The sequence below is a fragment of the Neopelma chrysocephalum genome, unplaced genomic scaffold (assembly GCF_003984885.1).
Source record: "Neopelma chrysocephalum unplaced genomic scaffold, ASM398488v2 Primary Assembly neopelma1_88, whole genome shotgun sequence".
Classification (NCBI taxonomy): domain Eukaryota; kingdom Metazoa; phylum Chordata; class Aves; order Passeriformes; family Pipridae; genus Neopelma; species Neopelma chrysocephalum.
In genome coordinates this window covers 4,636,492-4,662,372 of record NW_020897750.1, presented here as the reverse complement: position 1 = coordinate 4,662,372, position 25,881 = coordinate 4,636,492, and the positions used below count along the sequence as shown (strand labels likewise).

At 41.3% G+C, this 25,881-nt stretch overlaps 1 protein-coding gene across 1 annotated transcript in view; it reads left to right on the top strand.

Moving 5' to 3' along the window:
- RASGEF1B (RasGEF domain family member 1B) overlaps positions 1–24,697 on the top strand; it is a 31,893-nt gene extending 7,196 nt beyond the window's left edge. Inside the window, exons 2-14 of the mRNA XM_027692837.1 lie at positions 5,988–6,170; positions 8,017–8,139; positions 11,095–11,232; positions 13,918–14,130; positions 14,230–14,304; positions 15,584–15,679; positions 16,246–16,348; positions 17,066–17,145; positions 18,409–18,504; positions 20,328–20,423; positions 21,660–21,783; positions 22,424–22,496; positions 23,682–24,697. Coding sequence (XP_027548638.1) covers positions 5,994–6,170; positions 8,017–8,139; positions 11,095–11,232; positions 13,918–14,130; positions 14,230–14,304; positions 15,584–15,679; positions 16,246–16,348; positions 17,066–17,145; positions 18,409–18,504; positions 20,328–20,423; positions 21,660–21,783; positions 22,424–22,496; positions 23,682–23,706 — 1,419 coding nt within the window. The 5' untranslated portion in view covers positions 5,988–5,993 and the 3' untranslated portion in view covers positions 23,707–24,697. The remainder of the gene's footprint in view (positions 1–5,987; positions 6,171–8,016; positions 8,140–11,094; positions 11,233–13,917; positions 14,131–14,229; positions 14,305–15,583; positions 15,680–16,245; positions 16,349–17,065; positions 17,146–18,408; positions 18,505–20,327; positions 20,424–21,659; positions 21,784–22,423; positions 22,497–23,681) is intronic.
- Positions 24,698–25,881: the final 1,184 nt, after the last annotated feature.

Genomic DNA, 25,881 nt, shown 5'->3' with positions numbered 1-25,881 from the left:
TGGGTAGCCTGGGTGGATGCCCAGAGCAGTGCAAAGGTATTCCAGCTGCTCCAGGGAGCGAGTCAGCTTTATCAAGGGCCTGGCTCATATGCCTCTACACAAGCACAGGTAGTATGGGGAACAAAGAAGAGGAACTAGAGATGTACACATGCCTGTATGGATGTGATATCACTGGCATCACAGAGATGTGGTGGGATGGCTGCTATGGCTGGAGTATTGGAATGGAAGGTTATAGGCTTTTTAGGAAAGAGGCTAGGGAGGCAAGGAGGGGGTGTAGCCCTCTATATCAGTGACTGGCCAGAGTGTATGGAAATCTGCCTGGGGATGGATGAAGAGCCAACTGAAAGCTTGTTGGTAGAGACTAAAAGGGCGGCAGAGACAGGGGATGTTATAGTGGGTGTCTGCTACTGTCCACCCAATCAGGAGGAGGATGTGGATGAAGCCCTCTGTAGGCCTCACAGTCACAAACCCTGGTCTTAATGGGAGTCTTCAACCTCCCTGATATCTGTTGGAGGGACAACACAGCAGGGCACAAGCAATCCCAGAGGTTCCTGGAATGTGTCGATGACGACTTCCTCGTACAAGTGATAAAGAAGGCAACAAGGGGAGGTGCAATGCTGGATTTTGTGTGCTCGCTGACAGGGAGGATCTGGTGGGGGATGTGATACTCCAAGGCAGCCTTCCCAGGGTCTGCAAAAAGGGAAATATAACCCCGATTTTTAAAAAGGGGAAAGTGTACAGTTCTGGTGTCCCCAGCATAAGAAGGGCATGGAACTGTTGGAGCAAGTCCAGAGGAGGCCACGAAGTTGATAAGAGGACTAAAACATCCCTCCTCAAAGACAGGCTGAGAAAAGTGGGTCTGTTCATCCTGAAGAAGAGAAGATTGCGCGGAGACCTCTCAGCAACCTTTCAACATCTGAAAGGGCCTACAAGGAAACTGTAGAGGGTCTCTTCATCAGTAACTGTAGTAATAGGACAAGGAGTAATGGGTTCAAACTGAAAGAAGGGAAATATAGCTTAGATATATGGGATAAATTCTTTATTGTGAGGGTGGGGAGGCACTGGAACAGGTTCCCCAGAGAAGTTGTGGATGCCTCATCCTGGACAGCATTCATGTCCACATTGGATGGGGCATTGAGCAAACTGGTCTAGTGGAAGGTCTCTCTGCCCATGGCAGTGGGGTTGGAACTAGATGAACTTTAAGGTCCCTTTCAACCCAAACCATTCTGTGATTCTGTGATCACCTAAAATTCCCCACACTCTTCAGAAATGCTTAAGAGAAAGCTGGATGTTGCTGGCAAGCACCTATTCCTTACTTACTTTCTATATATTAAAACTGAGGTTTATTCTGACCTGCTCAGACTCTCCCAGGTTGGTGCAAGCTGATAGTATCAGTAGTCCTTTCCCCATCAGAATTTTTTTTCCATACCTCAATTTTATGATGCCATCTATAAAAACAGTGATGAATGGTAATCATCTGCTAAATGTGGGTAGGGGTTTCTGACTGTATAGGGAAGCAGCTCTGAGGGGATTTAATTGCATTTCTGAAGTTTTCATCTTCTATGGAGAGGTGTGCCTTGGGACTTACAAAAAATTCAGACACCATTCTTCTGGTTGAGGATATAGTGTGGGAGATGACTGTACATAACAAAGGAGCTGAAAATTTTTGGCAGTGGCTTTAAAAGCACCTTTTGTGTCTACTACTGAAATCGTCAGTGGGTACATCTATAAAGGATACAAGCTGTTCACATTGTTGGTTTTGTTTTATACATCTGATGTGCAGCCTGAGCTCTTTAATATAAATGAAGACAAACCAATGCAACCTTCCACTGTTTATAGTAGAAAACAGATACTTTTTTTTCTGTTGCTAAACATGGAGGTTTAGACAAGCACTTGGCAGCCTGGACACTACGTCTGATTCCTTTAATTTTGCCAAGCTGGAACTCAGCTCCTGAAGGAAATGGGAGGGTTTTGAGCACATCATCTTTGGCTCTGACTTTCGATTTACATTGTTGTTACTGGGAAGGTTGAGACTTCTTTCTTGTCAAAGGCTGCTCAGAGTCAGAATTTGGACCTTAATGCCAAGGTCTCACATTCTCCATAATGATACTAACTGCAGAAAAAATGTTGTATTCCTCTTTCCACTGCAGAGAATTACCGACTTTTCTCTGTCACAGGAGTACATCACTGGTAAAGCCAGGAAATTATTTCACTGTTCTTTCCTCCAAGTCAGATCTTTACACACAGGAAAAAAAAAAAAAGAAAAGAAACGAAAGGAGAAATAAATAGCTTTCCATGTGATTACTAGCCAAATGTTTCCAAAGCCCAGTTAAAAAGTTTCAGTTCTTATCTCTTGGGATGTTTTTCGCTATAGTCATATTTCCTGTCTTTTTGTCTAATTCCTGCTTGACACATGTTGTATTGCTGTTTTTCAACAATATTTTTAGGTCCGAAGATACTTCTGCTCTATACACCACATTTTTGTGGACCATTCTCTGCTCTGTTACCAAATTTCAGTTCCACTCAAGTTAGTCTGAAGGCAGGGTTTGGGTGAAGCTTTAGCTAAAGAAGCTTCTAATTAGAACTAAGCATGCTGCTTTGTGTCTCTGCCTCCATATAAAATACAGCAGAAGAGTCAAGGTCAAGGTAATAGAGGAGTCATGCTGGAAAAGCACATGTGTTGTATGAATCATCCTGTTGGCTATGCTATATTTATCTCTGTCACACTTTGATATCATCCCTTTTCATCGCGTGGAAAACGTGTCCTGTCCTGTTCACTTAGAAGTGAAATCCAGTGTCTGAAAGCAGAGCACACACATCATCTCTTAGCTACTACAACTTGGTGCCTCACTGAATCTCAACTGAGCCCTCTCAATCAAGCAGCGTGCAGAAATAAATAGCAAACAAGTGAGTTTGTACCTTTTGGCAATTTTATTTTATTGTTATGAATCAGTACATCTGTTAATGACCTGATGATTTTTTCTTTCCTCTGGGTGAGGCACTAGGAGGCTGTGTCTCAAATTTGTTTTTGTCTGAAGATCCACGTGGTCCTGGGACTAATTGTTATGCAGAAGAGTTAGGGGCTACAAGGTTCAGAAAGATCTCGTTTCCTTTGGGAGTTAGTTATTAGAATTTAAGCACCATTGGATGACCTTCAAAAAAGTCTCGTATTTTACTGGTTAGTAATATATACTGTGCACGTATAAAATATGTCAGAGAAAAGCCCTTCAGGGATTCACACCTCCTTCAGTTCTTCCCATATGAGAAGTTAGTGATATGGTGGAAGTGGAGGTTTTTCCAGTGGATTAAGATGCTCCCTGTCTGGTTTGGGTGGTGAAGGTTGTATGAAATCACTACTAATTGCTGGCTAGGCTGGCTAAATCCCCTGCAGATTCCAGTCTCACCCTGCATTAGGCTGTTTATGCTAATACGAGATCTGGATTGAAACTAGTGTTCTTGGGGTTTTTATAGTGACAATATTGATGTCAAGATGTTTTACAGATGCAAACCAGCCTTTCTCACTTTCCCTGTGGTGTATTACCTTGGAGTCAGAGTGCTACGAATGTTTGGTGGGTGGCAGTGTTAACACTCCGTTCACTACCACTTGCATTTTGACTGAATAAACTTCACTACAGTAGCTGGAAAGAATCATGATTTTTGGTGCAAATAAGACATCTTTCAGTGCTTGTGGGCTGAAAAGTAGTTTGGAGTTGTTCAAGTCTGTGGCCTTACATACACAGTGTGAAAACCTAGGAAATGCTACAGAAGGTTCCTGTCAGCTCCTCAGTAATTTTTGTTTCTTAAATTGTGTTAGCCTTGCAGAGAACCTGAAAGTCCAGGAGTCTTTATGCATCAGAATGCTTTATTGTTGCAGAGCATGATCGTGGTTGGGTTGCACCTCACCTGCCCAGTAATTTGAACTCTCTTTTACAGGAACCCTGTTTTGGTCAGTCCTGCACTTCCTGCTCTCATGCTGCGGCACGTGTATTTACTTTATTCTTCTCTTCTCCCAATTCATTGGTCTGAGTGGAATTGAATCACTGGTTGAACAGCTGCACTGTGTCTAATGTCACTTTTCAGACATGTGGACTCCTTACTCTTTCCATTTTGATGCAGATATCTTTTGGCGCCTTGGAAGGTGGGACTAGCACAGGTCATGTAGAGCCTCCTCTCTTCACTGTCTTTCTCTGTTTTTGCAACCATTTTTGGCTTTCTTTTACTGTTTACTTACTGAACCACTCAGTCTTATGCTAGTTTGAATGTCTCCATTGTCCAGACGTGCTGCCAGCAGCAGCAAGTCTGTGGCTCTGTGTGTGGTGCTTCAGGTCCTAGCTAAGGAATCTAGCTAATAACTTATTAGCTTCTCATCTCCAGTGGGCTCACTATGAAAAGTGTTTATTGTGAATTGTGGAGCACACAGATGGCAGCACACTATTTATCTCGAGGCTTCACATCACTAGTTGTTCTCAAAATGGAGTGCCTTCACAGACTGGTGTCTGCTGAGGTCTGGGGCTTTAAAAGAGCCTTTTGCCGAATAGGATTTGATACAATGGAGAGAAAAGGAACAGCATCTGCACTTACAATGATGGCTCAGGGGCATTAATGCTTTTCTCATGCACACGCACATGCTCTGTCAACACAGAGCACAGCAGCCTGTGGATATTGTCTTCTCAGTTTGACCTCCTTTGTCCCGAAGTTGTGGGGAGGATGGGAGGCTTGTGGGGAGGATGGGAGGCGATGTGCAATACTTTTTTGCAGTTTATCTGTCCATTCCCTGAATGCCTATTAGCACCCACAGCCCAGGAACTGCTGTAGTAGAGTTAAAAACAGCACATATTTGGGGTTAAAACCGGGCATGAACTTAGCTCGCTGTAGAGGCTGTAAAACCTACCTTCTTAAACTGACAAGAACTGCTACTCCCAGAAGGCAGGGGAGAGGGAAGGAGAAGGAAGGAGTTTATAACTCAACACTCAAGTAATCAGAGAGATTTTATCTTTTGGCCTTTTCACATACTGCATCACCAAAAGAGATCTTGGGTGGTCATACGTTCCATTGCTGCCCACCCACTGCTCTGGATAACTGAACAGCCTGCAACACTGACTGATCTTTTCCTTGGTAAGACATTTTTATTCCACAGGCGCTGAGATGCAGACTGATGAGTAATCGTTTTATTTTTCCTTAAGCTGGAAAACATAGGGCTGGATTTTTCAAATTTTCACAGAATTTGGGGAGAAGATTTAACAGATCTCTGAGTCTGCTCTTGGCTTTTATATCATTGGTGGTAGTGGACAACATTGGTAAGCAACCTATACACGGGCATATTTTTCCAAATGTCTGTAGAGCCACTCAGAGAGTAGGTGGAGCAGATGTGCTGAAGCGTCAGGCTTAGCCTGGGTCACACTTGTCACAGTGTAATTGGAAAAACCCAGCAGTGATTTACCAGGGTGGAGTTGGGAAATGGGAGTTTTTGATTGCAATTACAAGGCTGTCATGTTGCACAAGGAGGCTCTCCTCTCACATAACCTCTGTGAGGCTTCACTTCAGTCTTTCTCCCTCTGCACTGGCTGGGGGTGTGTCACCCTGTGACATGCTTCCCCATCAGACGGGTGCTCTTAGGTAGTAGCTATTTCTGTGATTTGCCCAGAGTTGTTGGTGAACATTATGCCAAAAGCTTTGTAGAAAGTCTGAGTTCCCACAACCTGTCAGGATTCTTGTACGCTCCTTCTAACTCTTAACCCTGATGCCTTACCTGTCATTTAATGAATAAACAACAAGTTATAAAAGAAGCACCTGGCAATTGTGATAGGCCCTTTCCTGAGATATGTGCACAGGCTTGAAAACAGTACAGTCTTTACTGCTGTGTGCAAGCAACCCACGGTGTGACACTGTGTTTCCTTCCTCTCACAGTACTATCTCTGGAGAGTAGAAAGCCTCTTATGTTGTACCTTCTGTGAGTTATCCTTTATCTCTCTTGTGTGTCTCCTCAGGGAAAGATGCCACAGACACCTCCCTTTGCAGCTATGTTTGACAGCAGCGGCTACAACAGGAACCTGTATCAGTCAAAAGAGGACAACTGTGGAGGGCTCTGTTATCATGACAACAATCTCCTGTCCGGGTCTCTGGAAGCTCTGATCCAGCACTTAGTACCCAATGTCGATTACTATCCTGATGTAAGTCTATACACCCAGCTAACTATATGGCTTGGCCTGATGCGTCTCCTAAAGGGGAACTGTCACGTGTGCAGCAAAAGCAGAATGTGTCACATCAAATTGCTAAGGAAGGGGTTCAAGTGACTGATCAGCAACAATAGGATGAACGTGTGCTTTATGTGAGTGCAGCGTGCAATAACTCACCTCACCTAGCAAGTCTAATTCTTTATTACTCCTGTTATAAGGTGCACAACTCTGGTGAGCCGCTTATAATTTTTATTATTATAATTTATTGTATTTATACGTGTATATAAAAATTATAATATTTATTATTATAATAATTTATATAATATAAGCCTAGACTGGCTTACTGTTTAATGGATTGTATGTACCATTGACCCTTAAAAATCTGTCAGGTAAGGTGAGCAGAAAGGCATGACCACCAGCATGACAGGGTGAAAGTATTTATTTCAAAACCAGTTTTTAATGCATATTTCCCATTGTTCATCTGAGATCCACATGTATCTTGAAATGGAAATGTTGAACTAGTACCACACTGTTTGGAATCAGCAGAGGCTGGATGTGAGAGTAGGATGTTTGTCATATGAGAATTTTTGGCCTGTCTAGACACAACCGTGCATTGAGATGTTTTATATAATTATTAGAAATGAAGATAAAAAACAATGATATCAAGAGGTGGCAGAGGGGCAGTTGGTTATGTCCAAGGGATGATGAAACTGCATCTCTGCTTGTTGAAAGGCTCCTTCTGAAGACATAACCCTGCTTATATTCAGCCTCTATCATAGATCTATTCATGTTTCCAAGACAGTGTCTTTTTTAACTTGGGTCAGAATTAGCAGCAGTACAGAACTGTGGTTAAGCTAGTGCTTGTGCAATAATGCTTAATGTAAACTTTAAACATGCAGCAATTTAGACACTGGTTGGTCAAACATTATCATTTATTCCAAGTTCCTAGGTCTGGAACATTGTAGAATCTTTCTTCTGGGTTCCATAGATATTTAACTACTGGCAATGTGGAGAGTGCAATGGATATTTTGAATATCCGTCTCACAATGAGTTAGATGTATGACATATGGAAACTGAAGAAAAATAAAATGACCCTTTTCTTGTAACTTCGGAAAGAGTTACTAGTTTTTATTCTTTAAAATTCAGCTATGTGGTTCCCTCCCCTTTCACCAAGGAGACAAACAATACCATGAGAAATGAGCAGTATTTGGGGATTCTTAAAGGACGTACAAGCTCATGGTGTGCAGTGTACTGAGGTTAGACAGGCAAACACAGCATAGTAAAGATGGTGTGTGTGTCAAAATTGAGTCAGCTGAACAATCTGGTCAACTGGCACCATTTTTTGTTCTTTTTCTGAGGAGTATTTACTTTCACTTGCAGTGTGGAAGCAGACAAGATTTCTCTGTTGTTGTTCTAAGTAGCTTGGACTTGCAGCATGAATGTTATTCCATTGTCAGGCTAGAAAGAGTTATGTAATCTGGTAATGACTTTCGCAAAGGTTTACTGTAGAGCAGGAGAAGATGAGTTGAAATTTTATTCTGAGTGATTTCACCTAATGGGCTTGCAATAAGACTGTGTGCAATAGGAGAGCTAAGCTACCTCTGCCATGCCTTGTTTTGGTTAAATCTTGCATAACTTGGCTCAAGCACAAGCTTATAACACTGATTCTGGAGCAGTGCTAAGTGCTTACTTCTGTAGTAATTGCTTTTGGCACAGCCACGTGCAGAGCTTTCTTCTGCAGGTAGTAAAGTATTGGGAAGAGATTTGTTAGGAACACATTTTAAGAAGGTATCAAAATGCTGGTAATTTATTCCTTTCTCTGTCTTCCTCTTGTTTGCAGAGGACGTACATCTTCACCTTCCTTCTCAGTTCACGTCTGTTCATGCATCCGTATGAGCTCATGGCCAAAGTCTGCCACCTGTGCATTGAGCAGCAGAGACTAAGTGAGCCTGGCCTGCACAAGGTAAGATCTCAGAGACTCCTGTTAGTGCCAGTCAAACATCTCTACCCTGCCCAAAGCAAAATGTTCCTACTCAGGAGAGTTCTCGGTAGGATTAAACAGATTGAAAATATGACACAAGCAACTAGAATTTGTCCCTTTATTCACTGACATTCATGGGAAATTTCCACGCTCCTAAGCCTGTCCTCCATGAAGACTGTTGCTTCTGCTGCACTGTTTGTTTTACCAATACATGGGCTAGAAACAAAAGTGCTTCCTGTTTATGAAGTATCCTGTACTGACCCTGCAGTGGTTGCTTTTCTTTCAGGGTTCTGAATGTCTTGACATACAATGCCAAAATGTTGAAAAGATGAGTTAAGCACATCAATGGGAATTACACTGACATGTCTTGCATGCTTAAGCTACGCTTCTTGCTACACTTTTTGCAGAGTGGCTTAGATTGCTGGCCCCTTTGCAGGGGAATGCTTGGGGTTTTGTGTGTCACCTCCACCCCAGCAGAAAATTACACAAATGAAAAGAAGATACTTGAATAATTCATAGAATCGTAGAATCATTAAGTTTGGAAAAGACCTTCATGATCAGCAGTTCCAACCTTTGACTGAACACCAGAGCACTAAGTGCTGCATCCAGTCATTTCTTGAACATGTCCAGAGATGGTGGAGTCACCACTTCCCTTGGCAACCCCTTCCAATGCTTAGCCACCCTGTGAAGAAATTCTTCCTGATGTCCAACCTGAACCTCCCCCAGCACATATTGAGGCCATTTGCTCTCTCATCCTGTCAGTCATTGCCTGGGAGAAGAGGCCATCCCCCACATTGCTACAACCTCTTTTCAGGTAGTTGTAGAGAATGATAAGGTCTCACCTGAGCCTCCTTTTCTCCAAACTAAACAACCCCAGCTCCCTCAGTTGCTCCTCATAGGACATATCCTCTAGACCCTTCACCACCTCCATTGCCCTTCTCTGGACTTGCTCCAGCACCTCAATGTCTTTCTTGTAGTGAGGTCCCAGAGCTGGACACAGCACTCGAGGTGTGGCCTCACCAGTTCTGAGGACAAGGGGACGATCACTGCCCTGGTTCTGCTGGTCAAACTGGTTTTGATAAAGGCCAGGATGCCACTGCCCTTGGCCACCTGGGCACACGCTGGCTCGTGTTCAGCTGCTGTCAACCAGCACCCCCAGGTCCTTTTCCACTGGGCTGTGAGTACACTCAATCCCCTCATCCAGATTGTCAATAAAGATACTAAACAGGACTGGGCACAGAACTGAGCCCTGGAGAACACCACTGGTGACCAGACACCAATTGGATGCAGCACATTCACCACCATTCTCTGAGCCCAGCCATCCAGCCAGCTCTTAACCCAGCAGAAAGTGCACCTATCCAAGCCATGGGCTGCCAGCTTTTCCAGGAGAATGCCGTGGGACAGTATAAAAGGCTTACTGAAGTCCAGATCAGCTGCATCCACAGCCTTCCCCTCATCCACCAAGTGAAGTCACCTGGTCGTAAAAGAAAATCAGGTTGGTCAGACAGGACTTGCTTTTCCTAAACCCATGCTGGTTGGGCCTGTTCCCCAGGTTGTTTTGTATGTGCCATGTGATCACACTCAGGATAATCTGTTCCATAACCTTTCCCAGCTCCAAGGCCAAGCTGACAAGCCCGTAGTTCCTCAGATCCTCCTTCTGACCCTTCTTGCAGACAGGCATCACCCTGGCCAGCCTCCAGTCATCTGGGACCTTCCTGGTGAATCAGGACTGATGATAAATGATGGAGAGTGGCTTGGTGAGCTCTTCCACCAGCTCCCTCAGTACCCTTGGATGAATCCCATCCAGTCCCATAGACTTGTGAGTGTCTAAGTGGCACATCAGGTCACTCTTTCCTCCTGGATTGCAGGGGGTCTATTCTGCTCCCTATCTCTCTCTACCAGCTCAGGGGGCAGCTGCCCTGGGGATAACCAGTCTTTCTGTTGAAGACTGAGGCAAAGAAGGCATCAAGTACCTCAGCCTTTTCCTCATTTTTGGTGACAATGTTCCCTTCTGCCTCCAGTAAAGGATGGAGATTTTCCTTGGCCTTCCTTTTGTTGTTAATGTATTCATAAAAACACTTTTTATTATCTTTCACAGCAGTGGCCAGATTGAGTTCTAGCTGAGCTTTCACCTTTCTAATTTTTTTTCTACATGACCTGACGACGTCCTTGTACTCTTCCTGAGTTATCTGCACTTTCTTCCAAACATCATATACCCTTTTTTTTTTCCCTGAGTTCCAGCAAAAGCTCCCTGTTTAGCCAGGTTGGTCTTCTTCCTCGCCAGCTCATCTTTTAGCACATAGGGACTGCTCCTGTACCTTTAAGATTTCCTTCTTAAAGTATGTCCCACCTTCCCGAACCCCTTTGTTTTTAAGGACTGTTTCCCAGGGACTCTCTGAAGCAGTGTTCTGAAAAAGCCAAAGTCCATCCTCTCAAGTCCAAGGTACAGGTTTTGTTATTCCTTACTTCACTGAGAATCAAAAATCATTTTGTGGTCACTATGCCTAAGACAGCCTCCGACCACATCTCCCACCAGCCCTTCCCTGTTCATAAACAGCTTCCTCAGCGTATGGTGCAGTGTGTGCATAAGTCTTGGCAGAACTGGAACATATCACTTTCATCACTGACAATTGAAAGACTAATAAATGTCTTGCACTGAGACACTCCTGATAATGAAGGGAGTCATCCTAAGGTTTCCACCTACCTGAGGCCTAATTTCCAGGTCAGTTAATCCAATGAGACTCTCTTCATTGGCTTCCATGGCTATTGACTCTGGCCTGTGATCCAATGCTGAATTAAATTAAGCCTAAAAATTTAACTGACGTTCATAACCTTATGCTCCACAGTATCCTGCAGAACGGAATTCTGTTTCCTTTGAGTTAGCTATTTGCTGCACTGCTGTTACATGTAACATTCCTCACTACTGTTTTCAAATAGAACTGGATGCAAAAAATTGCACCGAAAATCCTACAGTTATTGACTGAATGGACGGAGACTTTTCCTTACGATTTCCGAGATGAAAGAATGATGAGGAACTTAAAGGAGTTGGCACAAAGAATAGCCAGTGGGGATGAGGTAAGTTGTCTGTACACAAAGTTATTGGATAAAAAGGCGTTCCTTTTGCTGCTTTGATATTGCAGGTTTGTTGCTGTTAATAACATGGTATGGCCCTGGGTGGTTAAGCTAACTTACTGTGAAAGTGCTGGTAGGCTAAAAGTTCTGTCTGGCACCTAGGCTTAGGAAGAAACCACACGGCATAAACAGATCTCTTTCAAAGCATGGGCAAGGTTCTCCTCATCCCTAAGCCCATAACAGAATTCCATATTGTGCAGACTGGCACAATTTGGTGGATGTTAGCATTTGTCATTTTAGTGATTCTGCCTGGAAGAAGCTAGCTAAAAAACCTGGAAGCCTTGCTTATCTGAGAAATCCCTATCCATGGTGATAATTTCTTCTATTTGTGTAAGTAAGTTTTGTTGGAATTGGACCTTTGACCTGTAGGTCAATGGAAAAGTTAATAACAGGTTAGGGGAAAAGTTTCTAAAAGAAGACTAGACCAGGAAGAATTATCTTGAGCTTACAGCATCAGCTATGGACTCAGAGGAGAGCTGTCACATTCCTTCCCCTACGTGAAGCACACGAGGAAATCACTTGACCTTTTTCTAGGTCCCACTTTTCAGATGAAAGTTCCATGGGGGTATTATGAAATATTTTGATGCTTAACTGATGATTGTCTTTTAACTACTGAAACAAACTCAGCCAAAAGCCAAGGCTTATATTTCCTTAGTGGAAAGGCAATTAGCAAGGTTTCAATAAAGCAGATCTTGTGTAGCTGGCATAATAGTAAGATTACAGAGGACACTGGAGTGGCATTTGGAAGAACTATAAACACACAGAGTGATTGCTAAATGGCATCGTGTTTCCAGTGTTCCTCAGGGGCTGGTGTTCCTTATGTAAGCTTTTGAATAAAGATATGGATGAGGCAACAAACAGCACATTAACAAGCATGTAGGTAAGAGCTGGGAGGAGTTGAGAGTGCTGCCAAAGGCCGAGGAAGATCTTGAGAGGCTGTAAACAAGGATGGAAGAGAACAAACCTAAAGGGAATTTGAAAGCTGAAACACATTTTGATGTTGTGAAAGTGGGGAGGGATGAAAGAGGATGAGACAAGAGAGTGAGATGCAGTATGAAATACAAATGAAGGAGAGACTGAATTTGATGGGCAAGCTGAGAGTTGCTGCAAGATAGCTTTAGGGAGCTTTGGACAGTGAAGAGACAATAGGTTTGCCTTCACTCCAGGGATGCCAGGAGGCCTCTTTCCCTGTACAGTTCTCCTATACTGTTGCTTTTTTTATAGGTACTCTTAAAAGGAAGGTAGGAAACTGAAGTTCACTTCAAGAAAAGGTTGTAAGATTGAGGACTCACACCCACTTGAAAAATACCCATTGGCACGAAAAGAAAGAACTGTTTAGCCTGGAGGAAGTTGAGTTGGTGGATGTGAGAGTGAAATGAGATGAGTGAAGGGCTGCCTACAGTGAAGTTTCTGGCTATACAGACAGTTTAAACAGTGAAATCATCCACTGAGGGGAAAGACAGATGTACAGAACTGCTAGAAAATGAGCACTAGGGAGCAATCTTACTCTGACAGAGAGCTATAAATCCTTTCTAGTCTAGCTTTGAGGAGTTTTTGACTTTGAAGTTTCCTTCAGAATGACAAAGGGAAAGCAAGCGCTGCAGTAAATTGACTTGTTTTATTGTGAACTGCTTGGAACAGTAAGTGGCAATTTCCTTGACCTTGCTTTTCTACAGATTGCTTGGATTTGTGTGAGTCATAACCTTAAAGGATCCAAAAGAATCAATGTTTCCTATTCCGGTTCTCTACTGCTCTTCTACTTGTAGCTTCTTATTCCACTTCCTGAATTATTGAACTCTGATACCATTAAGAGCTGTCAGTAAGAGTCCACTTGAAATGGCTCACCATGCTAACATATTGCTCCTTCAAAAAAACGTTTTGGAAAAAGCTTGGGAGGGAAATGGCAAGTTCATCAGAATAAAGGAAACATTGCTGCCTTGGGCTGATCACACCACAGTGTGCTGCCAATAGATTTTGGATGATCCTTTTTGCAGCCGCTTAGGTGTTGATTTAATGGCTTTAGGATGGTATGTGGAATGTGGGAGAGTAACCACCTTGGTTACACAGATCTGTCTGCTTAAGAGTTGTCCTGCCCCTCCTTTGTCACTCCTGTTAACTTAATCTGCTCCATGGAAAGGCCTGCAAAGGTGAGATAACAGAGAGATGGTTTTATTTTCTCCTTTTTCACAGATTCACTGCAAGTTTTACTTTGGTGAAACTGGTCTTGATTTGCTCCAGAGAGAAGCAGGCCCTTTATTAATCACTGAATGGCCACATATTTATTTTTTCCTGTGGTCTTAAGCAGGAGAAGATGGAGCATTTTCATTTCTTGTTTTTTTCCTCCACTGGTTGGTGACACTTTTCAGGAAGTGGATTGTGCACATCTTTTCTGCTGTTCCTTGAGCTAACTGATTCAGTATTGAATCTGTGAGACAATCACTGTTTAAATCCTCACCTGGCTTCCTTTGGTCTGATGAAATGCTAATATTACAAATTCACATAGTAGAGCTTATCTTAAGTTGACAACAAATACAGGCATCGGCATCCATCTGTTTTGGTGTCATGCAGACTTTAATACTGTCTTCTCACATTGTTAAAATGTCTCCTGATTGTTCAATGTCATAACAGATGTATCGGAAGAACGTACAGCAGCTCCTCCAGAACCTGATCCGGAAGCTTGCTGCTGTCAGCCAGTATGAGGAAGTGCTTGCAAAAATTGATGCCACATCCACAGATCGCCTCACGGTTCTAAAGACCAAGCCCCAGTCCATCCAGAGGGACATAATCACAGTCTGCAATGATCCCTACGTGTTAGCTCAGCAGCTGACACACATAGAGCTTGTGAGTTGTTATGCTTCCAAGTATGATTTCATCCTACCCCTCTATTTGAAGTGCAGGTTAACATGGGATATGACTTGGCTGCTTCTGTGCTTTATTTAGGAGAGACTCAATTATATTGGACCAGAAGAATTTATCCAGGCGTTTGTGCAGAAGGATCCTTTGAATAATGACAAGGTAATTGGAGCAGATCTGGAGCAACTCTGAAATGCAGCATTTAACACCATGGAGCTCACTCAGGTGCACTATGAGCTGGAAGTGAGGTCCAGCAATAAATGAGGACCAGTAGAATCAAGCTTTATAGTGAAAAGGCTTTAGTATTCCTCTTAAACATTATGTTAATGCTTTTTTCTTTCTGGAGCTCCAGAACTCAGCCAACAAATTGACTTTTTGAAAGAAAAAACACAAAAACACATTTGCTGCGGTCTACAGCTGGAAGAGGCTGAGTTTAACTTTGGCTTTGGCATTACTCAGTTTCAACATCTGTTCTTCCTTTTAGTAAACCGAATTCTTTGCAGCAAATTGGCAAGTGGGACACTTTGCAGGTAGGGCATACATCACAAAAAGGGGACAGTGAGCTCTAGATCTATGTGAGATGAAGGGCAAAGATGCAGTGGTTTTAACTGGCCGTGATAGAGTTGTCATCTCCTTGAGTGCTATTTGCAAGATGACTTTTTTTTTATGTTTTTTAAGTTGACAAATGCTCTGTAAGTGAACTGTGCCAAAGTCAGTCTGTTAAAACTTGAATTAACTGTCCTCCTTAAAACTGACAAACAGAATAGAGTGACACAAGTTTACAATTTGATGTTCAGTCAGATGGTCTCTGACAATGATTTTGTAGATAAAACTGCTGTCTACCCCTTTTTAGGTAACCCTGAGTTGTGGTATGGGAATCATTCCAAGATGCTACAGAATAGCACTGGTCAGGAAAGGGAAAATCCAATCAAAATGGTAGAGCTAATCTCCCAAAGTTAGGATGCAGTATGTCAACTTGTCATCAACAGCTGAACATAATGTGCCCATGGATTGGCCTGGCCTCTGCTTTCTTTCTGCACTTGCAGAGAGCATAATGTTATGTTTCTGTATATTCCTGTGTGGAACAGGAGTAGGGACTGAAACAGTGTTCATGTTCAAGGAAGCTTTAAGCAGATACTTGGCTTTGATTGTTTGCATAAGTCTATTCTAAGTCCTTAAAGCATCCTGGTAGGACTTAAAGCACGTGATGGATTCCACATGCCTGCTCGAGTGCTTTACTGGGCCAACAGCTCAGAAAGAAGTTAAACACGCTCACATACTATCACTGCTGCTTTCCCTCTAAGGTTTTTGTCACTTTAAGTAAATGAGTTATTCCTGGTTGTTTGACAATGTTTGGGAATGGCAAGACAGAAAGCCAAAAGGTCTCTCAGGGAAAAGACAAAAACTGCACTAAAAGTTGCTATTTTTCTTCTGTCTGTAGAGCTGCTATGGAGATCAAAAGAAGACTCGGAATCTCGAAGCCTATGTGGAATGGTTTAACAGGCTCAGTTACTTGGTTGCAACAGAAATCTGTATGGTGAGCGAGGACTTGTGCTGAAAGATTTTGTTTAGTCTAGTTATCTAAAACTGTGAAGCCTTTTCAGGATTGGTACCTTTTGGAGTTTTCATTCTCTCAGCTCTGTACTTTTTCACATTTGGATGAAGTCAGCACACGTCTGAAGAGGAAATAAGTTCAGTGTTTTCAGCATTGTATTGGTGTCTCAGCCTTGTTCCTGTGGCACAGTGGTGATGTTATGCTGGGTTAGCCCTTCTTGTACAGGAGTGCATCTGGCCTGCAGTTCTCTCCTGTGAAAGCCGCTTGCGAATGGACCCTCTTCCCTTTTTTTCTGTTCTTCATACCCTTCTTCTTGGCAGAGCCTCTTTGCCTCTTGTCCTTGCTCTCTACCTGCCTGGCATCTGGATTGTCTTTGCTGTCCGGAATGCTTTTGAACACAATAGTGTGGGTTCCTCTACATGTAAAGAATAGTGTGAGGCTGTGGCACATGTGGAAAAGACTTTTAACAGGGGTGTTGTTTCTTTTGGGGATGTGTCAGAGTGCTCAGTTTCCTGCTGAGCATAACACTGTAATGGCATCTCTTGCAGCATGTGAAGAAGAAGCACAGAGCAAGAGTGATAGAATATTTCATCGATGTGGCACGGGAATGTTTTAACATCGGCAACTTTAACTCCTTAATGGCTATTATTTGTAAGTATGTGTACTGAGATATTGCGTCCCTGTTTGAATCTGGATAAAGGAAGCATGGTGCTTTACACAAAAGTCTGCTGCTTGGCTTGGTCAGCAGTGTGAAGTTGGGAGGGAAAGTGGTGGAGAATTGCTCAACACCGTTGTAATGCCATGTAGTATAAATTACTCAAAACCAAAGTTTTCATTGCAACTGTTGAGAGATCTAAATCCCCACTTTTTAAAATCAGCTTCAGGGCTAAATTGAAATGGTAACTTTTCCTGTAATATGGAAAATTGATGTCTTCCGTAATTTCTGTCGTACCATAAATATCCTAGTGGTTTAAAAATTTCACAGCTCTTTACATCTAATAGGAAAATATTGGGAATATTTGTTTTAATTTCAAATGCAAAAACTTCATAGTTATGTGTCATTTTCAATGAAGAGATGGTGTTGCGAACACTCATTTGAATTTGCCTACTGTATATTCATGTTTTATCAAATCCGTATTAAATAATAGCATAGCATTTTTTCAGAGCTTTCATTCTGTAAGAGGAGTAGATTTTGTTTCCAATATTGTTTTGGAATTTAAAGAAAACAATGAGTTCAATTTCTTGAGTAGCTCTGTTAAATATTTGTTATTGTTAATAGGTCCTTTGCTTTAGAAATAGTTACTAGTCCTAGCTACTTGAAAGATTTTTTGTAATAATACTCCAACAACCTCTTTCTCTTACATCAAGCTGGGATGAACATGAGTCCTGTGTCTCGATTAAAGAAAACCTGGGCTAAAGTGAAGACTGCCAAATTTGATATTCTTGAGGTAAGTTTGACCAATATTTGGACAGGGGACTATTAATAGCATTTTACTTTTAACTGCTCTAAAATACAAGTTTGGCTTCATTATGACATGTTTAATTTTGTATATTTGTGCTGTTAATGGAAGTTGTAGAAGACATAATAAGAATTGTCCAGCTGACTTCTGCTCTTTTGATTTGGAAGAAAGAAATTGAAGTTTGTTTGTTTAGATTTTTTTATTTCCAAAACCACCTCCTAAGGATTATGAAAAAAAAGTGGGTAAGCCCTTTAAAGGGAGATATATTTGAGAGGGATTGTGTAGACTGACCTTATGCAGTTCTGCCTTTGAAAATCAAGTTGAACTGTAAGGCAGCTGCCTTGCACTTACTAAAGGATTTGTCCTGAATTAATTGATTGACACTTACCTTCAGATGGCAGAGAACTCGGTCAAAGATCACGTAGGTGCAGCACTGTACGTGTTTGTGATTTACCCAAGAGATTATTTGCCAGCTACCTAATTATCCTGCTATAAATGACAATCAGTTAATTCAGGGTATTTATTAGTAAGGTAGTGTAATGTTTTGTACTTGACACAAGCATGAAATATTTATTAATATCATCAGGAGATTGGACTTGGGTTCTGGCAACAGATTAAAACTGGATCACTGTAGCCACCTCACGCTCCCTTCCCCCACCCTTGGGTGGAAAATAACCTTCCTTGCGTTAAGGGTGGCTGCACAGCTCAGGATTACAGCCCTATTTCCTTTGACCCGATTATGCAGGCTGGACTTTGGTGGTTAAGGTCATGCTTTGTGAGCCATGTCATCAAGGTGAGCAGTGGAGCAGTGAGGTGGAAGCGCTACCAGCTTTAGGTGTCTGATCTTACTTTGCCATTGCAAATGCATCAGCTCTGAGAAACCTGCATATTAGGAAGAGCAGAATATTAGTGCCAACCCATTGTTTTCTTAGTTTCATGATTTTGACTTTTGAATTAAAGTTGAGCTACCTTCTTTTTTGAGAGAGAGAGAAAGGAGGTCCATGAAACCTGCCTTTTCTTTCCTGCCCCTGACTTGTATTGGATCCTTTGTTGTGCTGAGTGAATATTTTTTAAAATAAGGTTCTCTTTTGATGAAATGAACAGGTAAAGAGATACCACAGTCCTCTAAAAAGCTGTACTGGGGGTGCTGTTCAGAAGACTTTTCCCTTTTCGAAATAGTTGCTCAATTGAAAAAGGATTGTGTGTGGTGATACCACTATCTCATTATTTTAATTCCTTCATGCCTTGTAGCATCAGATGGACCCTTCCAGCAATTTCTATAATTACCGAACTGCTCTGCGTGGAGCCACTCAAAGGTCCCTGACAGCTCATAGCAACAGAGAGAAGGTATGTTTACAAAGGACTTGGCAGGAGGCAAAATGAAATGTGCTTGTTACGTTGCATTGTAAACTTTTATCCTGGAAGTCTGACTCTAAGCAACTCTGCCTCTGGTGGGATTGTAAAAAGCCTCTTAGGGCTGCCAGTCCAGTTTGGTGCTGACAAAGCTGCAGACATTAAATGGTCGCTTTGATTGTTTAAATAAAGTAAGTATAGTGCCTCAGCTCTTTCTTTTTTTTTTTTTGACAGAGAACTGTATCTCACAAACCAGTAAAACAGATGGAGAGGCTAAGGACTGAAATGAGGTTGCTAGCAATTTGTTCTTATAACTGCTACTTGTGCTAAATTTTAAGTGATTTATGGCTTAGGGTGGAAAATACTTTAAAACTTGCTCAGAAAAGGTTTCCTAAAACTCAAATCTAGACAGAGCTGTGGAATCCCCTTCCTGTGTTATAGTCTTCAGATGAACTTTGGAGTTTTTTAGTGGGAATGGTGATATTAATCAGGTGTTTGTGCAATGCACTGGGTCAAAATCCACCTTCCAGATTCAAGGGTGACTGTGAACTATGCGTTAAGAGAGGTGGTATATTTTTTTAGTCTTAAAATGAATTAGCTTTTGAGAAACAAACTCTATTTTGTCATACATTAATGCAGAATCTCAGTTGCAGTTATTGTGGAAAGGAACCAAACAGCTTCCTAGCTGCTCTCCACTTAGAAGCAGTTGCTCATCAACTGCATATAATATTAGGACTGTGTTTAATAAATCTGATCTTATTGCTCATAGAGTGAACTACCAGGGAGATGAAGCAAATCCATGTGCTGTCAGCTGGTCTATACTGTTGTTATACAGGGAATTTTTTTCTGAGTCCAAAGGATCTGTTCAGATATCATTCAAAGTACCAGAAGTTTAAGATGCTTACTTCTTTTCAGAGAAAAGTGAGTTTTAAGGCTTCAAAGAAAGAACTTACAGCTATTGACAAACTGCAGTGAAGTCTTCCATGGAAATAGTGATAAGGGGTATTCGTTTTATCCTCAGTTGTGAGAAGGATGTGTAGCTGTGAAAATTTTATTAGAATGAAAATGAAAATAGAACCACTTTAAGAATGTGAGAATGTTCCAGCGTTCTCCAAAGAAAAACACTTTGATTTGTTCAGTTGGCAGGAAATGCTTCATTTTAAGCCAATGAGTACCAAAGTTCAATTTCTTGCATGAGCTCAGGGAGTTGTAGTTCGAAAACCATTTGTGCTGCTAGCCCCAAATTTTCCCTGCTGTGCTTTAATGCATCTCCCCTCGTTTACCAAGCACATCCTGTCAAGAGGGAAAGCTACACTATGAGATACCCTGCAGGGATTACATGTAAGTAGGCACCTCTGAACATTTATCTCCTGGAATCTGCAAGGAAGAATTAAAAAATGAAAACAAGAGGGATGTGACATAGAAACAAAATGTTAGGCATATTGTTGTTCTAAACACGTCTCATAGCCACAGCTGACAAGCAATGAAGTGCTAACGGGTACTTTGGTTGTGATCTTGAGGGAGCTATGTTGCCAAGAGGAGTTCAAGTTAATGGAAGCAGTTTGGCACAAAGATGAAAGTAAAACTATAGGGATTAGCTTGCCATTTAAGGGAGGACTTTGTGGAGAGACATCATGTATTTTAAAATGTAGTGAATGCAAAATTTTTATGTGGTGAGAGAGAGATATATCACAGAGATCTTAGTCCTTTGGTATTTTGCTTATCTTTTGTACCACCCGGCTTCCTTTTATTTTTCTCTGTAGAGCATTATGTCTTGTTTCAGGACCAGACTGAGAATAACATTGTTGTTTCCTCAGATCGTGATACCTTTCTTCAGCCTCTTGATCAAAGATATTTACTTCCTCAATGAGGGTTGTGCCAATCGTCTTCCAAATGGTCATGTCAATTTTGAAGTAAGTAGAGCACTGGGTGGGGTATTGATAGAGGGCCAGCCCCTTTAACAGAAAACTGAATCATACCACGGTCCAACTTCCACTGAATTCTAGGAAGAGCAAAATTAGACTGAAATTTGAGTATATCTGTTACTTCTCAGAGGAGCTGGGACATAGTCAGGAAGAAGCAGTTTTTTTGAAGATTGAGTGTGTATAGAAACTTTCAATATTCATACATTTTTAGTGGAGAAAAGAGTCAGAAGTTTTTCCCAGTGCTCAAATTCATCTCAACGTTTCAATTCACAAGTTTATTATACTTAATGACAAAATCATTCAAATTAGTATTCAAATTTTAGAGCTTAATTTTTAAATGCTCATATAAAAGGTGAGTTCCTTCTTTGACAGGATATGTAGGCAGTATTTTCATACGTGTAAGTCAGAGATTGTCTCTGAAGAAACATATGATAGAGCAGCAGTGAAGGAGTTCTGAGTCTCTTGTCTTCCAGTAGTTCTGCCTCTGATTTCATGCTTGTTACCCGACAGTGTGGATTACCCAGTGCTTTGTTTTCTGGAACTTTCAGTTCTTAAGAAGCCTGGATCATTCACACAAAATTACAGTGCATTTGACTTGTAGTCATTGACCTGAATTATCCTGATTCTGAAGCTCGGCTGTGCGATAATCTGGAATGTCCTTTTGCTCAGGGAATCCATGCGCAGTTGAGGCATGTTGAACTTTAATTGAAAGAGTTTATCAATGAATGACATCAACACAGGGTTTATTTTTGGCATAAATTTCCAGCAAGAAAATAGAGCATTTCATATTAACTAACTAACAAAAAACATCTGGATTTTGAAATGTCAGTATTAAGCATCTAGAGGCTTCTGATGTGAAAATCACTAAGTATTTCATTGCCAAACATAAAGCATGAGCATCATCGAAGTTAAAGGTTGGCATAAGAAGTGTTACCAACTCCTTGAAAAGAAACTAAGTGCAGTTCATGATCTGCTATATTTGTATTCATAAATAACAGCAATTTTACCAAGGTGAAAGAGTGGGAAGTTAGAGCAGTTGGAAACATGAACGCAAAAGTTAGAAACTGAGTTGTTGAGTCAGATCATTTTCAATTCTATCTTAAAACCAGGGGACAGTCCAAGGCTTAGACTCAAAACCAAGATCTCTCTCTCTTTTTGAAAAAGTGTTCAGAGCAAGTAGTGCAGCTCAACATATAGCACCTCTTCTGTTTTCTGTTCTGACAGAAATTTTGGGAATTGGCAAAACAAGTCAGTGAATTTATGACATGGAAGCAAGTGGAGTGTCCTTTTGAAAGGGATTGGAAGATTCTGCAGTACTTGCTTACTGTCCCAGTCTTCAGTGATGATGGTAAGGAGCTCTGGACTTCCTGCAGGTCTGATGTCATTGGCCACTGCTTAATCACTTTCCATGTTAAGTTGTGGCTTCCTCACAGTAAAGACTTTGTCCTGAGACATCTCTTTCTGGCAAGTAAAAAGCCCTTCTCCCTTAAAAATGGCAGAGAAGATAAGATTTTTCTTTTATATGCATGTGGTCTGTGATAGTCAACATTGTCCTCTTCTCTGAAATGGAATGAAAAAAATTGATGTCCCTCTAAATGTCATATGAAATATATTTATATGAATTTCAGGATCCTTTGCACTAAAGGGTGCTGCTTGAGAAAGAAAAGAGGGACTTCACTGGTTACTTACAAAGCAACGTGTCCCTGGGCTCAATGTTTTTTCCTTTTGAGTGCTTTCTTCTACTCGTGTCTGAGTTTCCACTAGTTGTTTTTTTGCCCCCTCAGGGTAGTCTTTGTTCTCATGCACAGTTTGTTAGTGTCGTCTGGGCGCAATTATAGGCAATACTATACTTCCTAATGGGATTCTGGAGCCCTAATCTGAGGGATGGATAATACATGCCTGCTTCATTTAACTCAGTCTACTTTTCAGGGAGAGCAAATTTTAAAATGCCAGTAGGCCTAACATAATGTATTTGCTTCTGATTGCAGCACTTTACTTGGCTTCCTATGAAAGCGAAAGTCCCGAGAATCACGTTGAAAAGGACAGATGGAAGACACTGAGGTTTGTGTCAGAGGTTACCCAGATCAATAAACAAACAGAATGGGATACAGAGCAAGCATCAAACAGTTAAAACCAAATGGCACACTACGTGTTTCAACAGATGGAGCACAGTATCATTGTAAATCCCCCCTCCAATCTGAGACTCTTGGAAAAATATAGAACAATCGGTCTTTATCTTAAACCCTCTCAGTCCTTCTTTCCCTCAGGAAATGGGAATTAGAATAAGTAATTTTGTATCTTCATTTCTTGTGTTACTCAGTGTAGGAAAAAAATATTTTCTAAACTCCAAGAAACCTCTACCTCCTTGCAAGTACAATACAGAGCACTCTGGTTTCCAAGCAGATGTTTTCGCAGCAACCACGTCCCTTTATGCACCAGCCTTTCAGACAGGGCTGAGGTTTGCACAAAGATCACTCTGGGCCAAATGCATTCATGAAACCAGTTAACAATTTGGAGTCCAGGCTGGGAAAAACAAATTTCATCAAAATCATATTTTTGGCTTTTCTTCTACTGCTGGTTGAATATAGCCTCATCAAGTCTTTCATTTTTACTAGCTATGGAAGGATATATGAACCATTACAACATTGTTTTAGACCATGATTTACCATTTGAATTTTAATTTTTCCTTTTTTCTTTGAGTTGAATTCATGGCGGCAGAGAAAACTAATCAGGTGCATAAATAGATGTAGAATTAAGCAGGTGTAGGAACAGTCTGTGTTTCCCCCCCTAAGCCATACCTCCACTTTACTCTTTAAACTGATGATATGCCAAGGAACTGGCCATTAGTCAGGTGTCCTTGTCACCGTTGCAGGCAGTTGGTGTGTGAACATCTAGAGGTACCCATGGATATAACATCCCAACTCTTACAACTCTGCAGCACTGCAAAGAGACATTGAACACCATAACCCTAAGGATTCTCCTTAGGCCATGTTGGTTTTTCCTGGAATATCACGAGGGGACGTAACAATTGCATTTGGTTAATTCCACTTATTTTGAGGAGGAGACAGAAAATTACATCAGGGCACAGACAACTCCATGTTACACAGGGTGGCAAGATGAAAATCTGTGGTAACACGAGTCTCAGCTTCACAGGATCCTTTTCATACGCACTCCAAAGCTGTCTGAGAAGATTTACATCATTCTAATGATTGTCTTTACCTGTTTACATTTCCCTCTTCCTTTCAGGTCAGCGCTTCTGGGCAGAGTCTAGTGCACAAAATGTCTGGTGTTGCTGCATTACGTGGATTACCAAGGGGCATGGCTTGGTTTATTCTTCTGTACACTGAGTGGCATTCAAAGTGATGAACAATGTGCAGTCAGTTGCGATATTGTGTCAGCAACGATGAAAGAAGTTTACTCAAGAACAAACAGGCAGCTTCTCACATCTGACAGATGAGATAAAATCACAGCCCCCTCAGCTGTGATTCAGGCTTAAGTATTGATTGAGAACAGTGCTGACAGAATCCTTTGAAGATTTCAGATGCCGCCTATGAATCATTTCACACCTGGATGAAATATTCTTCCTTTTTTGCTGCAGCTTGCTGCTATGAGGACTCTGCAGAGTTTGCAGCAGATTACAAAGGGGAAATAGTCACCATTCCTTTCAGTGAAAACCAAGCCTGCATTGAAGAGCTCCCATTCCTAATAAGCTGAATATAGCCCAGAAGTTTTGCCTGATTGGGATTGCTGAGAAGGAAAAGGACTGGACACAACAAATTGGCTGCTGAGGAGAGTTTCTCTCCACCACTATAATAGTGGCTGTGGTTTTTTTCTTTTTCCAATGTGTTTTTGAGTTGGCTGCTGGTAGGCAAACTCATTATTATTGTAAGTTATTTAAAAATTATATAGTAATAAAAATCAAGGCTGTGGTAGAAAATACACCTGCTATAAAAATATAGGACCTATGTAGCTCTACAACTTCTAGGGAGGTTTTTACTTTTGTTCACTTCTTTACAACTAACCACTACATGTTACATTCTTATTTTTACTGTATGGTTTTGTTACTCTAATTTTCCATACTTGACCTTCTTCTTGTATTAGGTTGAACAAGCTGACTTTTCTAGAATAGTCTTTGAGAAACTGGTGTACAAACTGCATTAAAATATTAAAGTATGTTTTTATTAAGTAATTTTTATAACTGCTTTTTTTTGGAAAGGCTAACAATGGAGAACACAATCCACTTTGACTGAAACAGCAAGATGTCAAAAAGAAAAAAAGAGGCTTTTTCTCAAATACAGCTATGAACAAAATAGTATTCCCGTGTATTTGCTTTAGGGATTATGTTTATGACTGTGAAGTAGTCCACTGTGTTACACACCTAATAAGTTTTTAGTAGCTCAGAATACTTGGTCACTCTATCTATCTAGGAGGAACTGATGGAAAAATACCCCAAACATGTAGCTATTGATCACCCTGGATGCCAAATCAATAAGCAAAAGTACATACCTGGCAAAAAAAAAAAAGGTGTTTGCAATTATTCTGCCACTGTTATTTTAAAAAAAAAGAAAATAAATAAGAATAAATATATATATTTGTTGCACTGCATCTCTTGAGTTTTCAGATGAGCTGGTTTTTATGTTCTGTCCATGACTTTTCAGGCAAGTATTTTAATTTTGAGTTCTGTAAGAACTGCTGAAGCAGCCTTCATCAGCGAGGATACTGTCCTTAACTACAGCCTGTTTGCTGGCACAAGGTGCTGAAAGTAACATATTCCATAAGGACCATCACCAGGGCCTCAAGCCCTGCCAGTGGAGAAGGATTCCTTTCCTTCTCTCCCATTCATGGAGTTAGGGTGAAGGAGAAAGAAGAGGCTAACTCTTTGAAAGGAGAAGACTGCTTTTGCAGTTCACAGACTGGCCTCCCAGCTTTCATCAGGTGAGGTCTTTCCCATCTTCCCCTCTACATCCTTCCCCTCTTGTTAAAGCTTATAGACAAGGCTTAGTTTATGTACAAATGTGGGGAAAATTGTGTATTCCTCTTCCATAACTTCTGAAAGTAGAATGATATGATAATAAGGTAAAGAAATGAGCTTCCATGATGAAACATTTTCTATCCTCATTAACCTGCTTTTTTTTTTACGTTTTTAGTTCTAGCCAAAACCAGAGGATTGAACAAAGTGTTAGCTTACCTGTAAAAAGAACTTTTCTTCTTCCCTCCTCCACTGTAACACAGTTTGACTGCTAATCTGGTTTAGAAATGGATTTGTTATTCATGCAGTTGGATTGAAGCCTTTGTAAATAAAAGGAGAAATAGCATTACTCAGCCTCCGTCCACAGAGTGGGCTTTGTGTGTTTTGTGGGCCAGAAAAGGGAGCACAAAGAGGAGCTTTGGTATAGAGAGAACTCAAGGTATGGAGAGGTGGCTGCTGCCATGGCACAGAAGATCA